The sequence below is a fragment of the Saimiri boliviensis genome, chromosome 11 (assembly GCF_048565385.1).
Source record: "Saimiri boliviensis isolate mSaiBol1 chromosome 11, mSaiBol1.pri, whole genome shotgun sequence".
Taxonomy (NCBI): domain Eukaryota; kingdom Metazoa; phylum Chordata; class Mammalia; order Primates; family Cebidae; genus Saimiri; species Saimiri boliviensis.
Window position 1 is genome coordinate 52,618,972 of NC_133459.1, and position 21,012 is coordinate 52,639,983.

Here is a 21,012-nt window from a genome sequence, read left to right on the forward strand (position 1 = left end):
AGTCAATTCAGGAGGGTGAAAACCCCTGGCTGGATACTTCATTAGCTTCCTGCTAATGAATGCCTAAGGTGACCAATTAATTGGAAAAATAAGACTAGGTGCAGTGGCTCACACCTGTAATCCCAGCACTTTGGGAGGCTGAGGTGGGAGGATCAACTGAGGTCAGGAGTTCGAGACCAGCCTGGCCAACATGGGAAACCCTGTCTCTACTAAAAATACAAAAATTCGCTGGAGGTGGTGGCGGGCACCTGTAATCCCAGCTGCTTGGGAGGCTGAGGCAGGAGAATTGCTTGAACCCAGGAGGCAGAGATTGCAGTGAGCCGAGATCTCGCCACTGCCCTTTAGCCTGGGCAATAGGGCAGGACTCTGTCTCAAAAAAGAAAGAGAAAAATAAGTGCTGTCCTTATTTGTACCCTGAGTTGGTAAAGCACGCATATAAGTTAGAGAATTAGTCCATTTTATCTACACTTTGCCACCAGTGACCAAAACTATCCTAACTGACAAGTAACACACATGGGAGAGATCTTTTCTACAGCAGAATATCTTTAAAATTAATAAGAGCAATTGCATTTACACACAAAGCATGCTACAGATTACAAGGCTCGTCTCCATCTCTGCCCTCCTCTGAGCCTCATGCCAGCCCTGTGAGGGAGCAGGGCAGAATGGTTGTCCCAGGAAACGGAGGCTCAGAGAGGGACATGACCTGCCCGTGGTCACCAAGTCAGCAAGTCCCCGTCCCACCCCTGTTATGGGTCCCTAAGCTGCCTCCCAGGCATGTCAGATGCCAGGCCCCTATTCTGTTTATTCAAAGCAGCATCAGGACCACGATGGCAATAACCATGAGGATTCCAGCCAGGATGCAAAGACCCAGGAAGACGATGTCACTGGTATCCTGGGCCACCATGGTCACTGGGCCCTCCAGTGCCTCCGCCTCGTCCCCGGGGGGTGCTTCCTGAAGGTGCTCTGCAGTGGCAGCATAGGGCCCCAGCCAGTGAGAGCCGGACAGCAGGTGGACGGAAGCTTCTTTGCGCCGCGGCTCACAGCGGACCTCGTATTCATGGATGTCCTCCTGCCCCGCGGCCGAGAAGTCGATGTACAACACGCTGACAATCACTGAAGTGTTGTTTCTTCTCTGTGGGGTCACAGGGTACTCATCACACCCAAAGGAGCTTGGGCTGACCCTGTTTCCCTACATATGTGGGGGTCTCAGTACCAAGGGGGCAGAGCCCCAGGAGCCTGGGTTCTAGTCCTAACTCCGAGCCTCAGTAGTCCCATCTGTGAAAGGGGTACCGTGAGGGTGAGCTGTCTGGAAGGACAATATCAGATTTGATGCCAGTGTTTTTCTGGCTAATGCTCTTGGCACATTTACCATGGTCCAGGCTTTGTATTTTAAGTATCTTATTTCACTCTCACAACAACCTTCTCTTCCTGGTACTATTAAAATCCCTGTGTTACAGATGAGGAAACTAAGGTCCCGAGGTTAAATCCCTTGCCTGAGGTCACACAGCACACAAGTGACAGAGCCCATATTCCCACTCAGATCTGCCCAGCTCTTAACTGTGCTCTTGGCCACCACACCTCACTTAAAAGAATATGGAACCAAAGGAGGCTTTTCAAAGCATCGACTCCAATCTGCCATCCTTGGCAAATTTACAGATGTGACTCCTGAGGCCTGGAAGGGAAATGACTTGCCCAGAGCTGGGAGAGAAACCGAGTCTCCTGCCTCCACATTAGGAGCTTTGTCCCCGGTGCTGTGTGGCTTCCCCCCGCAGCCTTTTCTCCTGATGATATCTGCAGTAGGTATCCCTGCTGTTGAGTCCCTGGCCACCCCCGTGACAGCAGCCTGGTGTTGGGAAGAGCCATCAGGAGCCTGGCACAGCACTGCCCTCTCCACCTTGGATGAAGGAGTCAAGTGGGCCTGAGCCGATAGAGCTGGAGGGCAGCCTTGTGATGGGCAGTCTGGTGTGGTCGGCATCGAGGCAGGGCCGATCTCCCGCCCACGCCCAGTCCACAGCAGCCAGCGCCCTCTTCAGGGGGCCCCAACTGGCCCTGTCTAGCAGGTAGCACTTCTGAGATGAGGCTTCTACAAATCAAACCTGCCTAGCAGAGTCACAGCAGCCGTGAATAGTGGGAAGTCCCCAGCACCAGAGACTGGGTGACCCCTTTGGGGAAGGGTTGAAGGGGTGTCACAAATAAGGAGATTTTTTTGTTTTTGTTTTCGTTTTTGTTTAGAGACAGAGTCTTGCTCTATTGCCCAGGCTGGAGTGCAGTGGCATGATCTCGGCTCACTACAACCTCTGCCTCCCGGGTTCAAGCGATTCTCATACCTCAGCCTCCCAAGTAGCTGGGATTACATGCGTGCACTGCCCTGCCTGGCTAATTTTTGTATTTTTAGTAGAGATGGGGTTTCACCGTGTTGAACAGGCGGGTCACAAATCAGGAGTTTTATGGCCTAGATGACTATGTGTTGCTTCCCAAAGGGTCTGATTCCATGTCCCCAGAGGAGTCCCTGCCTGCTTCCGAGAACTTGTGCCCTGGATTTGTGGGATACAGAATCAGGACCCTGGGTGAAGAAAGACTCCTGAGAGTGGAAGGGGGCCCAGTGAAAGGCTGAAGTTCATCTATAGAATAAGAAAGGGAGGGGAAAATCAGAGAACGGGGATGGGGAAACTTTCGGGGTTTTGATGAGTGACAGGCTTGAGAAATAAAGAAAAGCCACACAACACGGGGTGTTGATGGCTATGTAGTCAAGTCTGTCATGCTTTTAAGGAGATGCAGGTAAATATTGGCATGGCTTTTTATTGCTGTTAGCTGTTTGAGCTACAGATCTTTGAAAGCAACTCTATGCAAAGACTGATCTTTGAGGGTCTAGGATTTATAAGGGTTACACTAAGAATCCATGAATCTAAGGTTCTTTATTTTATGTTTCCAAGATACTGACCCCAAGGTTCCATGGTTCTTTCTGTTTGTTTGTGCTTGTTTGAGACAGAGTTTCGCTGTTATCACCCAGGCTGGCGTTCAATGGCCCGATATTGGCTCACTGCAACCTCCGCCTCCCAGGTTCAAGTGATTCTTCTGCCCCAGACTCCCAAGTAGCTGGGATTACAGACATGTGCCACCACACCCAGCCAAGTTTTGTATTTTTAGTAGAGACAGGGCTTCCCCATGTTGGCCAGGCTGGTCTTGAACTCTTGACCTCAAGCGATCTGCCCATCTCAGCCTCCCAAAGTGCTGGGATTCCAAGTGTGAGCCACTGCGCCCAGCAATTCCATGGTTCTGTGGTTCTGAGTTCTGGTGGTGGTTCTGTGACTATGAGACAGTGAGTGTCTGCGAGCCCTTGGTTCTAGGATTTCATGAGTCCCTGCTTCTAGGATTCTTTGTCTCCATCATTCCATGACTCTATGGAATGTGGTTCTGTCCCAAACCAAACCCCTAGGGGACTTAGGGCATGGAGTAGGGGGTAGGGCAGAATATCCTGCCAGCCAGGACTGGCCCCCTACCCTTCTCCTCTTCTCAGGCTGCCAGGAGGCTGCGAGAGGCAGAGGGTGGCCTGGAGGGACCAGAGGCATACATGCAGCTAATGTTAGGAGGCGGGGGAGGGTTTGCAGGAAAGCACATGATTTCTGCTAAATCAGACTGCAAAGCCCCTGGATTTCAAGTCTGGGAGTCTCTCCAACAGAGGCAACTGTTTCTTTCCTCCATACCCCAGTTCCTGATCTGTCCCTAAGCATACAAACATCCAGGGTGCTTGAGCCACTACCCAGTGACTCTCTGAAGGCCCCGAGTTTGGGGTCACGGCCTCCAAAATACAAGGATAGTAGGGAAAATGGACTTGTAAGCCTCACAGCCTTTTGAGGAAGGGGACTCCTGTGCCTTTTTGTGTTGCGGAGCCCAGGGATGGATCTGGATCAGCAGGGTGGGGACAGGTGAGGGAAGCGGGGCTCCCACAGCTCTGCATATTAAAGGCATGGGGTCTTCAGGGTCCATGGGGAGCTCTGAGGGGAAAGGGGAGGAACAGCAAGGAAGAACTAGAGGCAGCTCAGCTAGCAGCGTTCCTGTAGCAGGAGTGACTGGTAGCATCTTTAGGTTGCTGCCGGGGTTGGGCCTCGGGACCCTCCTCTGTGTCTCCTATTTCAGTTCTTTGCTACCTTTACCCTGAGCAAGTTGGTCGAGGTAAGTAAAGCCAAGAAGGGCTGAGCTCTGCATCCAGGCCCCCAGAGCCAGGAGAAGCTGAACTTTCAGGAACGGCAGGTGCCTTTCAACAGGGTCAGAGCCCCTCCCTTGTGCCTGCCCCTCCCCCAGCCCCTACCTGAGACTCCGTGCCGCAGGTGTCAAAGCGGGCCTGGATCCTGAAGTTGCCGCCCACCTCCTGGGCAGCACAGCTCCGGCTGCCCAGGTAGACCTTGGTCCGCTCCAGCGGGGCCAGTGCCTGTGTGGCGATCAGGATCTGGAAGTCCGTGCGGGAGCAGCTCACGTTCATGGGAACCACTGGAACAGGAGGGAGGAGCTGGAGGCCTTAGGGTCAGGCAGTCTCACCCTCACCTCCTCAACACCCCCTACCCTCTCACAAAGGGCAGTGGATGGGGAAACTGAGGCCCAGAGTGGGAAAAGCTCTTATGGAATCCAACAGGGCACGGTATGGGATATCTTACATGGGTTACTCCGTTCAAGCCCATCAGACTGTGAGCTCCTCAAGGAAGGCACCTGATTCTCGCAGCGTCCTCTGGGCCCAGCACAGAGCTTGGCAGGCCAGTGAATGCTGAGTGAATGAATGAGTGTTCGTAATAGTCAGAAAAGTTCAGCTGGGCATGGTGACTCACGCCCGCAATCCCAGCACTTTGGGAGGCTGAGGTGGGCTGATCACGAGCTCAAGAGATCAAGACCATTCTGGCCACATGGTCACATGGTTTCACATGGTGAAACCCCATCTCTACTAAAAATACAAAAAAATTAGTTGGGCGTTATGGCGCATGCCTGTAGTTCCAGCTACTGGAGAGGCTGAGGCAGAAGAATCACGTGAACCCAGGAGACAGAGGTTGCAGCGAGCCGAGATTGTGCCATTACACTCCAGCCTGGCAACAGAATGAGACTCCATCTCAAAATGAAATAAAATAAAATCATAATCATAATCATGAAAGTTCATCTGCTAATCGCTTGGCCACATGCCAGGCAATTCATTTAGTTATTGAGCAAATATATATTGATGGCCTACTATGTGCAGGCCCTATTGTCAGCACCAAAAATACAAACATGAGGGAAAAAACACAGCTGAAATTCTTGCCCTGTGGAGCTTCCATTTTAGATGGGGGAGGGGGCCATAAACGTAAAGTACACACACCTGTCAGAGCGCCCCAGAGGAAAATCAAGCAAAGAAGAAAGAACAGAAGAGCAGAGTGAATCGGGGAGGAATGAGGAAGGAGAGCGGCAGTTTTAAAAAGGGTGGCAAGAGAAGCCTCACTTTTCCTCCCTACAATGACCCCAGGCGGTGCATGTGACTAAACTCATCGTACAGGTTTGAAAACTGACGCTCTGAGAGATGAAGTTGTTTGCAGTGGCCAATTGCGTGGACAGGATTTCAAAGTTCGTGGTCTATGCAACCTATTCGGCAGGCCCCTGCAGCCCTCCTGGATAGGACAGCGTGCACATGACTCAAAGTGTCTGCTTTGTGTGAGCATGTGTGTGTGTGTGTGTGTGTGTGTGTGTGCGCGCGCGTATGCATGTGTGTGCATGGAGGGGTGAGGGTAGGGGAAAGGAAGGCGGCTGCCTGGTGGGAGGAAAAGGAAAGGGAGCTGGCAGGCAGAGGCCTGGAACTCTCAACCCCTCTCCGGGAAATGCCTCAGACATGTTTCAGCCTCTGGTGTCTGGGCAGCCGGGGATTTATGGGCCAGCCGTCTCCCACGATGATCTTGGTGGTGCTGAACTGTGTCACCCCCGACTGACACTGTGGCTGCCCTCCCAGTGAGGAAACCTCCTGCACCCTGGGCCGCATCTGGAGCCTCGCCCAGCATGAGTGCCCCTGTCTGCCCCTGGGCTCCCACGGGGATCTGGGGAGGGAGGGAGGTGGGGTGGAATGGGGGCAGGCACTCCCGCCCTGAAGCCCCTAGAACAGTAGCTGGGATTAGAGCCGCCCCTAACTTTCCCTCATTCTCTGCAGAAGGGGCTGGGAGGGGGACTGGGAGAGCTCTGGAAATAAGACTACCAGAGGCAAAAGGAACTTTAAAGATCTTTTCAATGTCCTCATCTTACAGGTTGCGAAACTGAGGCCCACGGAGACACAGGGGCCATGACAGCTAGCGGAGGCAGAGCCAATGGAGCTGGACTGTCCAGGGCTGTGCTAACAGAGCCACAGCTCTCCCACCCCAGTTTGCAGGGGGAGCCCACTGAGGCCCGGAGGGGCTGGGCCTGCCCAAGTTCGTGGCTCTGCCTCAAGCTTGCAGCAGCTCACCATCTCCTCCCTCGCTGGCCCCAGCTCCTCTTGCATAGGGTGCAAGGAAGGATCTTTTGAATGCTGAACAGACCTGAGACACCTTCCTGAAGGAAAGATATCCTTGGATCCAGGCATTGTGACCTGTGTTGCCTCATTTGGCCTTCGCGACCACCTGTCTAGGGCCTTCATCAACCTCTTTTACAGATGAACCCCTTGGATGATCAGTAAATGGCAGCATTTGGACGTGGCCCTGGTCTCTGAGCTTAGCCCTGGGCCGCCCTCCCTTGTGCCCCTCTCAAACAAGCAAGAAGAAGGCAAGAGAGTTCTAGTCCTGGCTGTGTCACTGACTGCCCATGTGGTCACAATGAATCTTTCCCCCCTCAGCACCTCTGTTGCTATCCCTGCACGGTGAGCAGCTTTACTCAGCCAGAAGAGGGCACGGTAGGTGCAGAGTGCAGGCATTTCTAGGCCTATAGACAGGGAATGGTGGGAGGAGGGGAGCAATGGTGGGCCATCTTGACTGACAAATCTAAACAATAATTTGGAGCCTGAGAAAGCCCAACACCAGCTTCCCAGCCTCCTCTGCAGCAAGGCATGGTCCCTCTGACTGAGTTCAAACTGATGAGACATTTTTTTGAGGTCTTGTGAGAGCTTCTAGAGATGCTTTTGCTTTCTTGATAAAGTGCCATTTGCAGCTGGCACCTCCCCTGTCCTCTCCAGCCTTGAACATGAATGTGACGCCTGGAGCTATGGCAGCCATCTTGCAGCTGTGAGGCTCAGAGAGGCCCAGAGATAACACTTGGAACAGTGTTGGGCCCTGGACCAATGCAGCAGCTGCCCAGCTCCAATCTTCTTGTTGAGTGAGGGAAAACAAGAGCCATTTGTTCAATCAGTAGTTCTGAATGATACAAGCAGGGCTGGTAGGCACACCCATGGTTATGCCAATTTTTTTTTTGCCACAAACAATATTACCATATTTTGTCTATTTCTCCTGAATACAGGGGACCAATTACAGCACAAGAGGGGCCAGGGGCTCATGGGGGAAGGAACTAGATGGGGAGGGGTGAGGACGCATGAAGTTAGGAGCTGGGGAAGGAGGCTCTGGAATAGTGGAAACACGCAGGAGCTACACTGTACAGTCTCAGGGCTCCTGAGACTTGGCAAGGGTTTAGCTGCCAGAGAAGGCGCTGGAGAAGACCATTCACGGGAGGCAGGACAAGCTGGTGTCCCGGTGGTGGGATGCTGGTGGGAGGGAGGAAGGAGCTGCAAAGACGGAGGCTGCAGAGCCCCCCCTCACCCCTCAGTGCACCCACCCCGCAACCCAGCTGACCTCCAATGTAGGCCATGGAGAAGCCCCTGCGGGTGGTGCTGCGGTCCGTGTGCAGCAGAATCAGAAGCTGGTTGTGGCTTGAGGTGATGGGTGGTGGCAGGCGGTGTCCACACCAATTCCCCAGCAGGGGTGCCTCCTCACTGGCCCCATCGAAGGCTGCCAGATGGTCGAAGTCACAGGTCTTGGTCAGGCTGTTGGGCTCCTCCAGGTCCAGGTCCAGGAAGAATACCTTGACTCGGTGGCCCGGGGGCAGGCGGATGGTCCAGTGGCAGTGGATGTTGTTGGGGTAGGAGCTAGGGTACTGTGGGCTGGAGAAGTTGCCCCGCATGGCCATGTACACCTCCTGGCATTCTCCTGGGTGGGGGAGGAGCAGCAGTGAGGAGAGAGGAGAAGTCACCCTCTGCAGTTACAGCTTAGGCAGCAGGCACCACAGCAGTCCTACTGGGCACCATGGATAGCAAACCAGGCAATTGATCCCAACTGGATGAAAGCTGGGACGCTAGATCCCAAAGCTTGTTTTAAACTGCAAGTAGCTGAGAGCTGAGACTTGCATTCCAATTAATAGTCCCCTTCATGAGTGTAGGTCCTGTTAGGAATTCAGTAACACACAATACCTGTCCTCAGAGTTAACTCTGCACTGCCTGGCACGACGGATGATGAGGTTCATGCTGGTCTCCCTTTTCTCACTAGCCCATTTGGTATGTACTATGGGCAGAGCAAACACTCTCCACCCTCCAGGCCTTTGCACATGCTATTCCTCCTGCTTGGAACACCCTTCCCTTCTGCTTCTGTCCAATCCTTCAGAGTACTGCTCAATTCTCTCCTCTAGGAAGTCATCCATGATTCTTACTGTTGGATAGCACAGATCATAATGTCTTGCTTGTCTGTTCCCTTATGATCTCCCCAACTGGACTGTAAAGTTCCCATGACTTCATCCATTCCTTTGTACAAATATTGAGTACCTACAATGTGCCAGGTACAAAGATAAGCCCATAAGGGACTCACAGTCAGACAGGGAAGACTGACAGGCAAACCACATATGGAAGTGATGCGTGTTAGATCACAGTGTAAAAAACTTCTATAAGGAGTTGAAAAGGGGATTAATTCTGGTAAAACAGGAAGTCTTTGCAGAGGAGGTGACATGCTTATTTATGTCTTGGCATTGGCCAAGAGTATGCTACAGCATTCCAGGCAGAGAGAGTGCAGAAAGCCCAAGCCTGCTGGGGGCAGAAAGGTGGGACCCCTGCAAGTGTAATGGGGAGACAGGAGCCCAGTAGGCACGGGAGGATTTGGGGTGGAGCTCCAGCCCCTCCTACCTGAGAAGTAGTAGGCCTTGAAGCCACGGCCTCCGATGTTGAAGTCGGACTTGAAGACCACCTGCAGCTCGTGGCCCAGAGACACGAGCGTGGGGGGCCTGGTGCTGCCACAGTAGTGGTGCCCACGGGTGGGGCCAGGCCCCCCAAGCACAGCCACGTAGTCATAGGTGCACTCCTCGTTGCCCTCCACCTGGAAGTCCACGAACACCAGCTTGACGCTGGCAGGGCCAGCAGCCCGGATCACCCAGTGGCACTCCATGCTGTTGGGGTAGTTGTTGGGGTACTCAGGGCTGGTGAGGACCCCCGACAGGCCGGTCAGGACGCCGCCACACACATCTGCAAGGGAGACCCCTTGAGCTGACCTTTCTCTCTCCTTGTGAGTCCCCCGTTTCCTCCCTTGAGAACCAGACACCCCAACATGCTGCCCCCAGTGCTACCTCCTGGGGGCCTCATTATCATCCACTGAGCACCTGCCGCCCAAGTAGCAGGTGTGACATGCGCTCCGGCCTAGCATTCAGCCCCTCTGCCGCCCGTTCAAATCTTCATAGTAGCCCCACAAGGACTGTGCTGCAGTTTCTGATTTTACAGTTAAGAAAAGGGAGGCACAGAGAAGTTAAGCAGCTTACCTGTCTGAGTTTGAGTTTGCCCAGGCAGACCCTGAGATAAGGATTTGAGGGCAAAGAGTTTACTTGGGAGATCCAGAGGACCCCAGGTGGGGAGGAGGGGAGTGGACAGAGAAGGGGAGGTGTGTTCAAGCCACCTGTCGACCTGTCAGGGAACTCTGGGGACGGCGTAAAGCACACACTTCAGAGTGAGTTCTGCCATTCTAGAAGCGAGGGAGACGCGTCATTTATATGCCAACTCCCCAGAGTGCAGGCAGAGGGTTGCTGCAGGCTGGGAGTGACCTACTGAGACTTCAGGAAAAAGCCCTCCAACAAAGAACCGTGGAGGTTGGCAGGAGCACATTGCAGTGGCAAAGCCCAAGGGACATGCCAGGGCCCTGAGAGCAGGTCACCCGACTGGTAACTGGGAAAGTGGGATTTGAACCCAGGGAGATTAACCATCAACTCTGTGCACTTGACCCTCATGACCTTCACTGGCCACTCCTATGAGGCCATTGGGGCACAAAGGTTGAGGAGCCTGAGCTCAGGAATGTGATGAAACCTCCCTAACAGATGAGGAAACCAAGACTTAGAGAGAGGATCTGATGAGGTAGAGCTTGGTTTGACATCTGAAGACAAGTGGTCTCCCATCTCTGCCTCTTTTTTTTTTTTTTTTTTTTTTTTTGAGACGGAGTTTCACTCTTGTTACCCAGGCTGGAGTGCAATGGCGCGATCTCGGCTCACTGCAACCTCCACCTCCTGGGTTCAGGCAATTCTCCTGCCTCAGCCTCCTGAGTAGCTGGGATTACAGGCACGCACCACCATGCCCAGCTAATTTTTTGTGTTTTTAGTAGAGACGGGGTTTCACCATGTTGACCAGGATGGTCTCGATCTCTTGACCTCATGATCCACCTGCCTCGGCCTCCCAAAGTGCTGGGATTACAGGCGTGAGCCACCATGCCTGGCCCCATCTCTGCCTCTTATTAGCTGTGTGACTCCAGGGAAGTAACCCAGCCTCTCTGAGCCTCACTGGAACATTAGAAATCATAAGACCCAGCCGGGAGTGGTGGCTCAGACCTGTAATCCCAGCATTTTGGGAGGCCGAGGCCCCATCTCTGCCTCTTATTAGCTGTGTGACTCCAGGGAAGTAACCCAGCCTCTCTGAGCCTCATTGAAACATTAGAAATCATAAGACCCAGCCGGGAGTGGTGGCTCAGACCTGTAATCCCAGCATTTTGGGAGGCCGAGGCAGGCAGATCACAAGGTCAAGAGATTGAGACCATCCTGGCCAACATGGTGAAACCCTGTCTCTACTAAAAATAAAAAATAAAAGCTGGGTATGGTGGCACGTGCCTGTGGTCCCAGCTACTTGGGAAGCTGAGGCAAGAAAATCACTTGAACCTGGGAGGCAGAGGCTGCAGTGAGCCAAGATTGCACCGTTGCACTCCAGCCTGGGCAACAAGAGTGAAACTCCATCTTAAAAGGAAGGGAGGAAGGGAGGGAGGGAGGGAGAAAGGGAGGAAGACAGAAAGGGAGGGAGGGAAGGAAGGTATTGTAAGACCGAACCAGCTTGATCCACTGGGCTCAGACGTGAGCAGAGTCTGAAAATATGCTGCTGGAAACTCTCAGGGAGCTAGCTTGTCCAGTACAGCAAGGGTGGATGAATGCTGTGACTTGCTGGAGGTCATCCAGAGAGGGCACGCGTGGGATGTATTTCCTGAGACTCCAGCATCTCTCCCTATGGCAGGGCTGTGTGACCAGGGCTCTGTATGGGGTGTCTAAGGACTTGGCATCTTTTCCCAGTGCCAGCCCAGCCACGTGACTTTAGGAAGGCCCTCTCAGAGGCTCAGATTTTGTGAAATGAGACAGCAGGTTTAGATAGCCTATAAAATCCCTTCCAACACTAACGACCTCCATGAAGACTTCCCAGAGTACCCTGGGGCTCCCAGCAGCCCCCTGGAGCACCTGCTGGCACCTGGGGCAAATTTCATTCTTATGCTGTATTTCAAGCTCTCTTTTAATATAATGAAAAGACAGCACCCTCAGTCTTTAATATCTTTAATAAGATATTAAAATTTAAATATTCTACCTTTAAAAGTTTAACTCATTGGAGGTAATCAATATTTACTTGTGTTTTTAATGATTGGCTTATAAGAAGTAAATGTTAAAATATGAATTTACAGGCTGGGCACAGTGGCTGACACCCTGTAATCCCAGCATTTTGGGAGGCCTAACTGGGTGGATCACCTGAGGTCAGGAGTTTGAGAACAGCCTGGTCAACATGGCGAAATCCGATCTCTATAAAAAATACAAAAAATTAGCCAAACTGGGTGGCACACGCCTGTAATCCCAGCTACTCAGGAGGCTGAGGCAAAAGAATAGCTTGAACTGGGGAAGTGGGTGGAGGTTGCAGTGAGCTGAGATTATGCCACTGCACTCCACCCTGGGCGACAGAGCAAGACTCCATCTCAAAAAAAAAGAACTTACAGAATAAATGCATACCACTAAAACATTGCTTCTCTCTCTCTCTCTCTCTTTTTTTACATTGGGGATTAACATGGAGGGTCCACTTGACATAAAGATATTCCTGTTTTTTGAAATGTTAGGAGATGTGACTGATGGTATTATGACTTTGATATTAACATTCTAAAAATCTAAGGGTCTAAAATTCCAGGCTGGTGGGGTGGCTCATGCCTGTAATACTAGCACTTTGGCAGGCCAAGATTGGCAGATCACAAGGTCAGGAGTTCAAGACCAGCCTGGCCAACAAAGTGAAACCCTATCTCTACTTTAAAAAACATACAAAAATTAGCTGGATGTGGTGGCACATGCCTGTAATCTCAGCTGCTCAGAAGGCTGAGGCAGGAGAATTGCTTGAACCTGGGAGGTGGAGATTGCGGTAAGCCAAGATCACACCACTACACTCCTGGGTGACAGAGCAGGACTCCATTTCAAAAAAAAAAAAATTCTAAAACTATGATTAAATCAGCCTATGGTTCTTGCGTTGTAGCATTCTACAATTCTATCCTTCTAAATGCAGCAGTGACTGAGGTCCCACTTGAATCCCCCAGGATTGCTGTTGGTCGACCCTGGGGACCAGTAGCTTCTCTGGGTGTCTATTGTTTGTGTTAACATCAATGAGGCCTTTGGTTCTGGCACTGGGAGGAAGCAGGAGCTTTGAGCCTTTGCAAAGAACCTGGGGACAAAGATGAATGAGTCAAAGAGAAAGGCAAGAAGAGCCAGGCCTCCTCTCCCCTCCCTAGACTGAGAGGCAGGTGTCAATCCTGGTTGAAGAAGGGAGGGGTTAGGGATACATGATATGAGTCACCAGCTCCACCCAGACCCTCGTGCGGGAACTCAGACGGGGATTCCCAAGCCATGAAGTCGTGGGATGCTGCCGCAGGCTGCAACAGCAGTGGTGTCCCCTCTTGTGGCCTGATGCCATGACACAGGACAAGAAGGGCAAGGGTAGTAGAGTGTGACAGTGCGACCCTCTGAGGGCTCCGGGAGAAATGGAGGGAGGCTTCACACCATGAAGGTGGGAACTGCAGCTACCAAGATTATCAGCATGGTCATGAACGGTGAGGAGGCTGGCTTTTGCCCTATAAACTATGCATGAGAGCTGGGTCGTGCAGGTTACAGAGCGGCCTACATGCCAAGATGCCAAGACCCTGCAGGTCTTACCTGAGCCCCACTGCTATCCTCCCACTTCCATCCCAGAGCCAGCCCTTCCACTGCCAAATTCCCGCCTTGAACTCCTGGGCTCAAGTAATCCTCCCGCTTTGGCTTGCCAAAGCACCAGGATTACAGATGTGAGCCACTGCATCAGGTTCCTAATGCCCCCCTTGACCTTTCTGGTAGCCCGCGGAAAAGCCATGGCTGGCCACGTGCTTGTCTGAGTGGAAGATGACAGACATGACATGCCAGGAGGAGGTGAAGGGCGGCGGGGGCACCTGGCCGCAGAACCTCCCCAGCAGGTTGCCCTTGTCTGCTGAGGCCCCGTTGTAGATCTCCAGGAAGTCGAAGCTGCAGGTGTCATGGTACTCCAGGTCAAAGGCATGGAAGGTGAGCAGCACGGAGGATCCCTCGGCTACCACGATCAGCCAGCTGCACTCTGTGTTGTAGGGGTACAGTCTAGGGAAGTTGGGGCTGGAGAAGTTTCCGGAAGGTGCTGAGAGCACACCCCCACATTTGACACCTGGGGCAAGAGAGAAGAATGCCTCAGACTCCATGCTGGGGTCTTGGGTACATGTGGTAAGGGCAGTGGACCCAGCTACAAATCTACCTCTTTGGGATGGGATGAAGGAACACAAAACCATGTGTTTTGTTTTTTGTTTTGTTTTGTTTTTGAGATGGAGTCTTACTCTGTCACCGGGGCTGGAGTGCAGTGGCATGATCTTGGTTCACTGCAACCTCCACCTCCCAGGTTCAAGCGATTCTCCTGCCTCAGCCTCCTGAGTAGCTGGGACTAAAGGCGTGTGCCACCACACCTGGCTAACTTTTGTATTTTTTTAGTAGAAACGGGATTTCACCATATTGGACAGGCTGGTCTTGAACTCCTGACCTCATAATCCACCCGCCTCAGCCTCGCAAAGTGCTGGGATTACAGGCGTGAGCCAGCGTGCCCAGCCACCATGTGTTTATTTGCTCATGCATTTACTTATTCTTCAGAATGCTATTCTTCAGATGCTGATCAAGCATGCTGGTATTCATTCCACAAATACTATTTGAGTGCTAGGCATTGTTCTAGGTGCTGGGGTTACAGCAGAAACAAAACAGACAAAAACCCCTACCCTCATGGAATCCGCATTCTGGCAGAGAAGACAGACCATAAACCTACCAAGTAAAATACAGAGCTTCTGACACTGTGAGAAGCTATGGAGACAAAAGCAAGCCAGGAAAGGAGACAGGAAATGGCAGGCAGGACCCTAGAATTTTAGTTAAAACATTACGCAGTAGGGAATTGTAAAATTATTAAAACATTAATTTGAAATGAATAATACTAACCCCCCCAGGGAAAATGTGCAGAGTCTGCTACAATGTTAAAAGTACATTTTTATATGTGCAGATTTGCTTGTGTTTAACAAAAGAAAACAATGGAAGGAAACCAATAAGAATAATCCTCTGTCACGGGAAGTAGTAGAAGGAGGGGAGGAAGCAGGTACGCTGGCTGGATCTCCTTACATGGGCCCTGTTGCAGAATTTTCACTTTGTAAGCACATAAAATATTTTATATAATTTTGAGATTTAAAAACATGTTTAACCCCTAAATATCCCAAACTGAAACAAATAAACGGAACCTTACCAACTTGGAGGCACAGTCACCTGGGGAAGAATGATTTGAAATGACTTCGAAAGACAGTATTTCGACCACACAGTCCTAGTGGGATATATCTCAAGGTCAGAATGAACTGCAGCAATATCTCAAGCTATATTCAGTAAACTTACTATTAGTGATACTATTAAATACCATTTGACAAGTACTGTGTATTAGAATAGAGCAAATAAGTAGGCTAATGTCAATAGAAACAAATATTTTCAGTGTAAGAGTGATAGGTATACAGGCAGTGCTCGACTTACGACCACGGTCGGGACGCGGAGCGGTCGTAACACGATTTGGTCGTAAGTTGAGTAGGCTGCATGTACAGTTGAAATGGTGCACGCGGAGATGGTAGTGCTGCCAGAAGCTGGTCCGCACTGTCGTACGCCCAGCTGGGCAATGTTTGCGCTGCCAGAAGCGGAGCAGTTGTGGCTAGCGATTGTGATTGTAAAGTCGAATGGTCGTAAGTTGCACAAGTCGTAAGTCAATCAATACCTGTAATTTTTTTTTTTTTTTTGGACAGAGTCTCGCTCTGTCGCCCAGGCTGGAGTGCAGTGGTGTGATCTCAGCTCATTGCAACCCCCGCCTCCCAAGTTCAAGTGATTCTCCTGCCTCAGCCTCCCGAGTAGCTGGGATTAGTTCCTGCCACTACACGTGGGTAATTTTCCTATTTTTAGTAGAGATAGGTTTTGTCATGTTGGCCAAGCTGGTCTCCAACTCCTGACCTCAGGTGATCCAGCATAATCAAATAATGGATCCAGACAACATTATCAAAGCCTATTCTGATCACTGAGTAAAAAGCTGGTAAGAGTTAAAACTTAGATAATTGGGTATACAGGAATTCCCTGCAGAATTATTTCAACTTAGCTAAGTGTTTGATTTTTTTTTTTTACTGGTCAAATAAACCAGATAAATAAAAAATTTTATAATTAAAAATATACACCAGGTGTGGTAGCTCACAATTGTAATCCCCAGCACTTTGGGAGGCAGAGGCAGGAAGACCACTTGAACCCAGTATTGCAAGACTCTATCTCTGAAAAAAAAAAAAATTAGTTTCAACTGACTATTCGACAATGGAAAAAAAAAAAAAAAACTAAACTAAATTTCAAGTAGACCAGGCTAACTAACCCTGAACCCACTGGCGTATCTAAGTGTCAAAGTGGAACACTGAACAATAAATATCTTCTTGAAAAAAAAATCAAGAAATCGGAATCTCAGGAAGTCTCTGGATCTGTCTATAGTTAGAGTGAATATGGAAGCTAGAGGAACATATCATGAAGATGCATTTGGCAAGTCTGGAATGTGGCAAATTCTATACGATAAATGACCCTGGGGCTTCAACAATAAATGATAAAGTGAGAGGAACGAGCCACAACTGTTGTATTAAAAGAGTCAAGGCCAGTGTCATGGCTCACACCTGTAATCCCAGCAATTTGGGAGGCTGAGGCAGAAGGATCACTTGAGGCCAGGAGTTTGAGACCAGCCTGAGCAACATAGTGACACCCTGTCTCTAAAAATAATAACTTAAAAAAAATTTTAAAGAGTCAACTATTGACCAAATTCAATGTGTGGAACTTGTTTGGATTCTGATTTGAACAAATGAACTGTAAAAAGATTTTTTTTTTTTTTGGTCCACTGTTGGGGAAAACTGAACATGAACGGAGTAGCACATAAAATTAAGGAATTGAGCGGGGAGTAGTCGAGTGCTCCTGTGGTCCCAGCTGCTCGAGGCTGAGGCAGGAGGATCACTTGAACCCAGGAGTCTGAGGTTGCAGTGAACTATTACCACAGCACTGCACTCCACCTGGGTGACAGAGAGAGATGTTGTCTCTAAGAAAATTGTTTTTAATTAAGCACTTATTATACCATGACAAAGATATTGAGGTTATATACAGTTTTATGATGTGTTTCTCTGTTAGAGACATACTCTGACATATTTATGAGTGAAATAGTATAGCATCTGAGATAGGCTGTAAATTTCTTCTCACCTCCCAGAATGGGGCTGGGGTGGGATAGAAGAAACAAGAAAGCCAAAACGTTGATAGTTATTGAAGATGATTGATGGAGACATAGGGATTCATTGTATGATTTTCGCTGCTTTGGGTGTGTTTGAAATTTTTCATAACTAAAAGTTAACAGCCAGCACATCCCTGGCCACCTTCTCAGCAAGGCCTTCCTTAACCACCCTATAACACCTAAAACTCTCTCCCCAGCCCATGCTCCTTCTCTCCCTTTGTGCTATATGCTTCTCCGTAGAATTCGTCACGATCTAACATACTACTTATTTTACATACTGATTTGGTTCAGTATCCTGCCACAAAAACGTAAGCTCTATGAGAGCAAGGATTTCTGTCTCTTCCCCCTGCTGTATTGCAAACACTTGGAGCAGTACCTGTCACAAAGCTGGTGCTCAATGTATATTTGCTGAATGAATGAGTGAGTGAGTGAATGATCTTATATAATCCTCACAACAGCCTCATCAACCAGGCAGGGCAGCTGTTACTGACTCATTTTACGGATGAGAAAACTGAGCCTGGGGAAAGGGAAGTTACTTGCTGTAGTGAACATCTATTGTTTTGGGTCTGCCCAATACCCCTGCCTCCACCACTTGCAACGACAGCTCCCTCTTCTAGACACTGCTCCCCTCCTTCCCTCCACGTGGTAGCCTTCCCTTCTCTTCTGGCTCCTTCCCTGACTCTAGCTGGGCAGTCCTGGGGCTCCCACCACCACCACCACAGTGACTGGCCCATGGGGTGGGCATGTGCTCCAGGCTAGGCTAGTGTTCTTCTCAGAATGTCCAGATAGGGGTTCTTTTCTTTCTGGTCCCTTGACTGGGAGTGGGAGCCCTGGGGGTGGAACAAGGTCCATACATTGCATTTCGTCGATATTTGCCTCTTAAATTTTTAAAAAATTCTTATTGGCCGGGCACGGTGGCTTACACGTGGAATCCTAGCACTTTGGGAGGTCGAGGTGTCATGGCACATGCCTGTAATCCCAGCTACACAGGAGGCTTAGACAGGAGAATCGCTTGAACCCGGGAGTCAGAGGCTGCAGTGAACCGAGACTGCACCACTGCACTCCAGCCTGGGCAAGACAAGACAGAGCGTGACTCCATCTCAAAAAAAAAAAAAAAAATGTATTATGTGTGTTCTCAGGGCTTAAGAAAAAATTCCCTCTGTGGACTGGAAGAGCCATATGAGATGTAGAAGCGGCCCTGGAGCCCAGAGGCCCTGGCTACAGAGCCAATGTATTCTTCTTTTTGCTTAAACTCATCCAGGTTGAGTTTCTGTCACTTGCAACCAAAAGCATCCTGAAGAATGCACTTGACTACATCTCTGTAAGAGAAGACACATTCGCTAGCCATGTGACCGGCACCAGGCCTGCGCTGATCAGAATGGGCCCCTCCGTGGGAAGCTCACCGTGGGGTGGGGGGCAGGAGGAGCCAGGCAAATGAGACAAAACACACGCAGTGTGATTGCACCGTGGCCATGTGGAGACTCTGGGGCCCGGGGAGAGGTAAACCAGTCTTGCTGGGGTCAGCAGTGTCAAGGAGGGGCAAGATTCCCAGAGGGGGTGATATTTGAGCTTGTCTAGGAAGAATGAGAAGGTTTCATCAGTGGGGAAGATTTGCAGGGAGGAAATGGCACGGACAAAGGCTCAGATGCATGTGCACTTAGCCTCCGTGAGCCTCAGTCATGCATCTGTGAGATGGGGATAGTGGTGCCTCCCTTGCTGGGTGGTTGTGAGCGCTGATGAGCTAAAGGCTGTGTGGAGCCGCACAGATGCACATTATCGGCTCTCTGATTGGCTCCTGGGGTGGGACAGGGCAGGAATGGCATCTAATCCATGCCTTTATGGCAAAAGGACCAAGAGATAGTCTGTCCAATGCCTGTTCTTGTCCTTCCCCCAGCCCTACCCACAGGGCAGGAAAAGGCACCAGAACATCGGAGCAGAATTCCTGTAGCCAGGTGGCTCCAGTCATCAGCATAAGCAGAGGCCCTGTCCACTGGGACCCAGGGTTTCCCCAAGGCCCCGTAAGCCCTGGTGGCTAGAAAATAGAAACAGCTAGCTCCTCCCACACCCAGGCATGGGTTGAGACGCTTGAGTGCCCATCCCATCTCTGCCAGTCACTGGGTGACTGGCCGGGTACGATTCCTCCCTGAGCCCCACCTGAGCCTTGCAGAAGGGTGAAAGAATATCACCCCGGCTTCACAGACAGGTAAACAATGCTTGGAAGGCCAGAGCAGCACAAGGCCACTGGGGACCACAGTGCAGGAAGAGGGTTCCAGGAGCCCCCTTGAGGGCGCATGTGAGGTTGGTGGAGGATGTGGAAGGCTGATGGAGGGAGTGGTGTTTGATCTGAGCTTGAAGAGTGAGCCAGATGTTCTCAGGTGGAAAAAGGGAAAAGAGACTTTCCAGACAGAGGGGACAGCAGGACTTAAGGTCCCTGAGGCTGAAGCAGAAGGGGTCATGATTCCCCTGCCAGAGCATGGGATGCTCAAGGGACGCAGGAAACTGAGGCTCAATAAGATATGGAAGTTGGAGCCCACAGAGGGCACTGAAGGCCATGAGAAGGAACTTTGATTTCACTTGCTTGGCAGTGGGATGGACAGCAGGGGCTCGGGAGGAGAATAAAGATTCGTCAGCAACAGGCAGGGTGTAGTAGCTCATGCCTATAATCCAGCACCTGCCGAGGCAAGTGGATCATCTGAGGTTAGGAGTTCGAAACCAGCTTGGTCAACATGGTGAAACCCCGTCTCTACTAAAAATGTAAAAATTAGCCAGGTGTGGTGGTACATGCCTGTTATCCCAGCTACTTGGGAGGCTGAGATAGGAAGATCACTTGAACACAGGAGTGGAGGTTGCAGTGAGCCGAGATCACGCCACTGCACTCTAGCCTGGGTGACAGAGCAAGACTCCATCTCAAAAAATAAAATAAAATAAAATAAAATAAAATAAAATAAAATAAAATAAAATAAAAAACAAAGACTTTTCAGCAATAAACCTTTAACAGTTCTCAGAGCCATTCCCTTCAACCTTAGTGACCATGCAGCCTTGGACAGGTTACTTAATATCTCTAGCCCTCAGTTTCTTGATCTGGAAAATGGGAGGCTAACGTCTACCTCGAAGTTTGTTATGCAGATTAAATGCAACCGACATGTGAAACATCCAGCACATGGCAGGCACTCAGTAAATTGTCTTCCCCAACCTCAGAAACAAAAACATTCTCAACTTGGCTACGGCCCCTAAAAGGACCTCCTGCCTTCTGGCCTCCTATGTAGAAACTTCTTGAGCTCCTGGCTGCTGCTTGTCCACCTCCTTCCCCTCCCAGTTCGTATCTGTCCCAAGAGCGCCTACCTTCCATGGCTTGGGTCCAGGGCCCTGGGCCCAGCAGTGCCACTGCCAGCAGGAGGCCAGCCCCCCACTCTGCCAGCATCTCCTTACCAGAGGCCCCCACAGGTCTGCAGAACTCAGGTAGGTGAGGATCTGAGGGTCTGGAGTGGGGGAAAGAGAGGTGAGGCTGAAAGGGCCTCCAAGTTAATGGTGGCATGAATAATTCACTGGCCCCTAGAATTAGTAAGCCGATCCCCAGGTACTTCCTTCACTCACTGTAAAGTGACGGATCTGGTGTCCCCAGGTTTACACGTTCTGAGATCTGCACTGACCACACTGCATCAGGAAGGGAAGCAGCCTGGGCTGGGAAGGAAACTGGGTGGTGGTGAACGGGCATAACTTTTGGAGCCTGGTAGATCTGGGATCGATCCCAGTTCAGCCTGTCACTTGCCAGGTCAGCTTGGACAAGTCATTTAACTCTCCTGGTCTGGGTCTTCTCATCCATCCAGTGGGGCTGTTCAGCTCCTCCCCAGGGGCTGTTGCGAAAATGAAAGGAGATGGCACTTGCTAAAGCACAGAGTAGGTGCTTGCTAAGATTATTCCCATCCCCACCCCTGAGGGAGCGGAAAGGAGCCTGTATTTAGTGGGACAAGCAGGACAGCTTCCTTAGACATGTGGACTTA

At 50.7% G+C, this 21,012-nt stretch overlaps 1 protein-coding gene across 1 annotated transcript; it reads right to left on the reverse strand.

Annotated features, from left to right (window-relative positions):
* Positions 1 to 525: 525 nt before the first annotated feature.
* CDCP2 (CUB domain containing protein 2) lies at positions 526 to 20,510 on the reverse strand. Its single transcript, XM_039474473.2, has 6 exons — positions 20,354 to 20,510; positions 13,526 to 13,873; positions 9,074 to 9,409; positions 7,758 to 8,111; positions 4,310 to 4,488; positions 526 to 1,132 (listed from the first exon to the last, which is right to left on the reverse strand). Exons 1-6 carry the CDS (start codon positions 20,430 to 20,432, stop codon positions 806 to 808), a joined length of 1,623 nt encoding a protein of 540 aa, XP_039330407.1. The 5' UTR covers positions 20,433 to 20,510; the 3' UTR covers positions 526 to 805.
* Positions 20,511 to 21,012: the final 502 nt, after the last annotated feature.

Excerpts from the sequence above, each read along its gene's own strand:
- CDCP2 (XM_039474473.2), bottom strand. The coding sequence starts at position 20,432 with ATGCTGGCAGAGTGGGGGGCTGGCCTCCTGCTGGCAGTGGCACTGCTG. Across the intron at positions 9,410-13,525 it reads TTCCGCGGGCTACCAGAAAG|ATGTGTGTGGCGGCGTCCTG; the intron begins GTCAAGGGGGGC and ends TCTCCCTTGCAG. Across the intron at positions 8,112-9,073 it reads CAAGGCCTACTACTTCTCAG|GAGAATGCCAGGAGGTGTAC; the intron begins GTAGGAGGGGCT and ends TCCCCCACCCAG.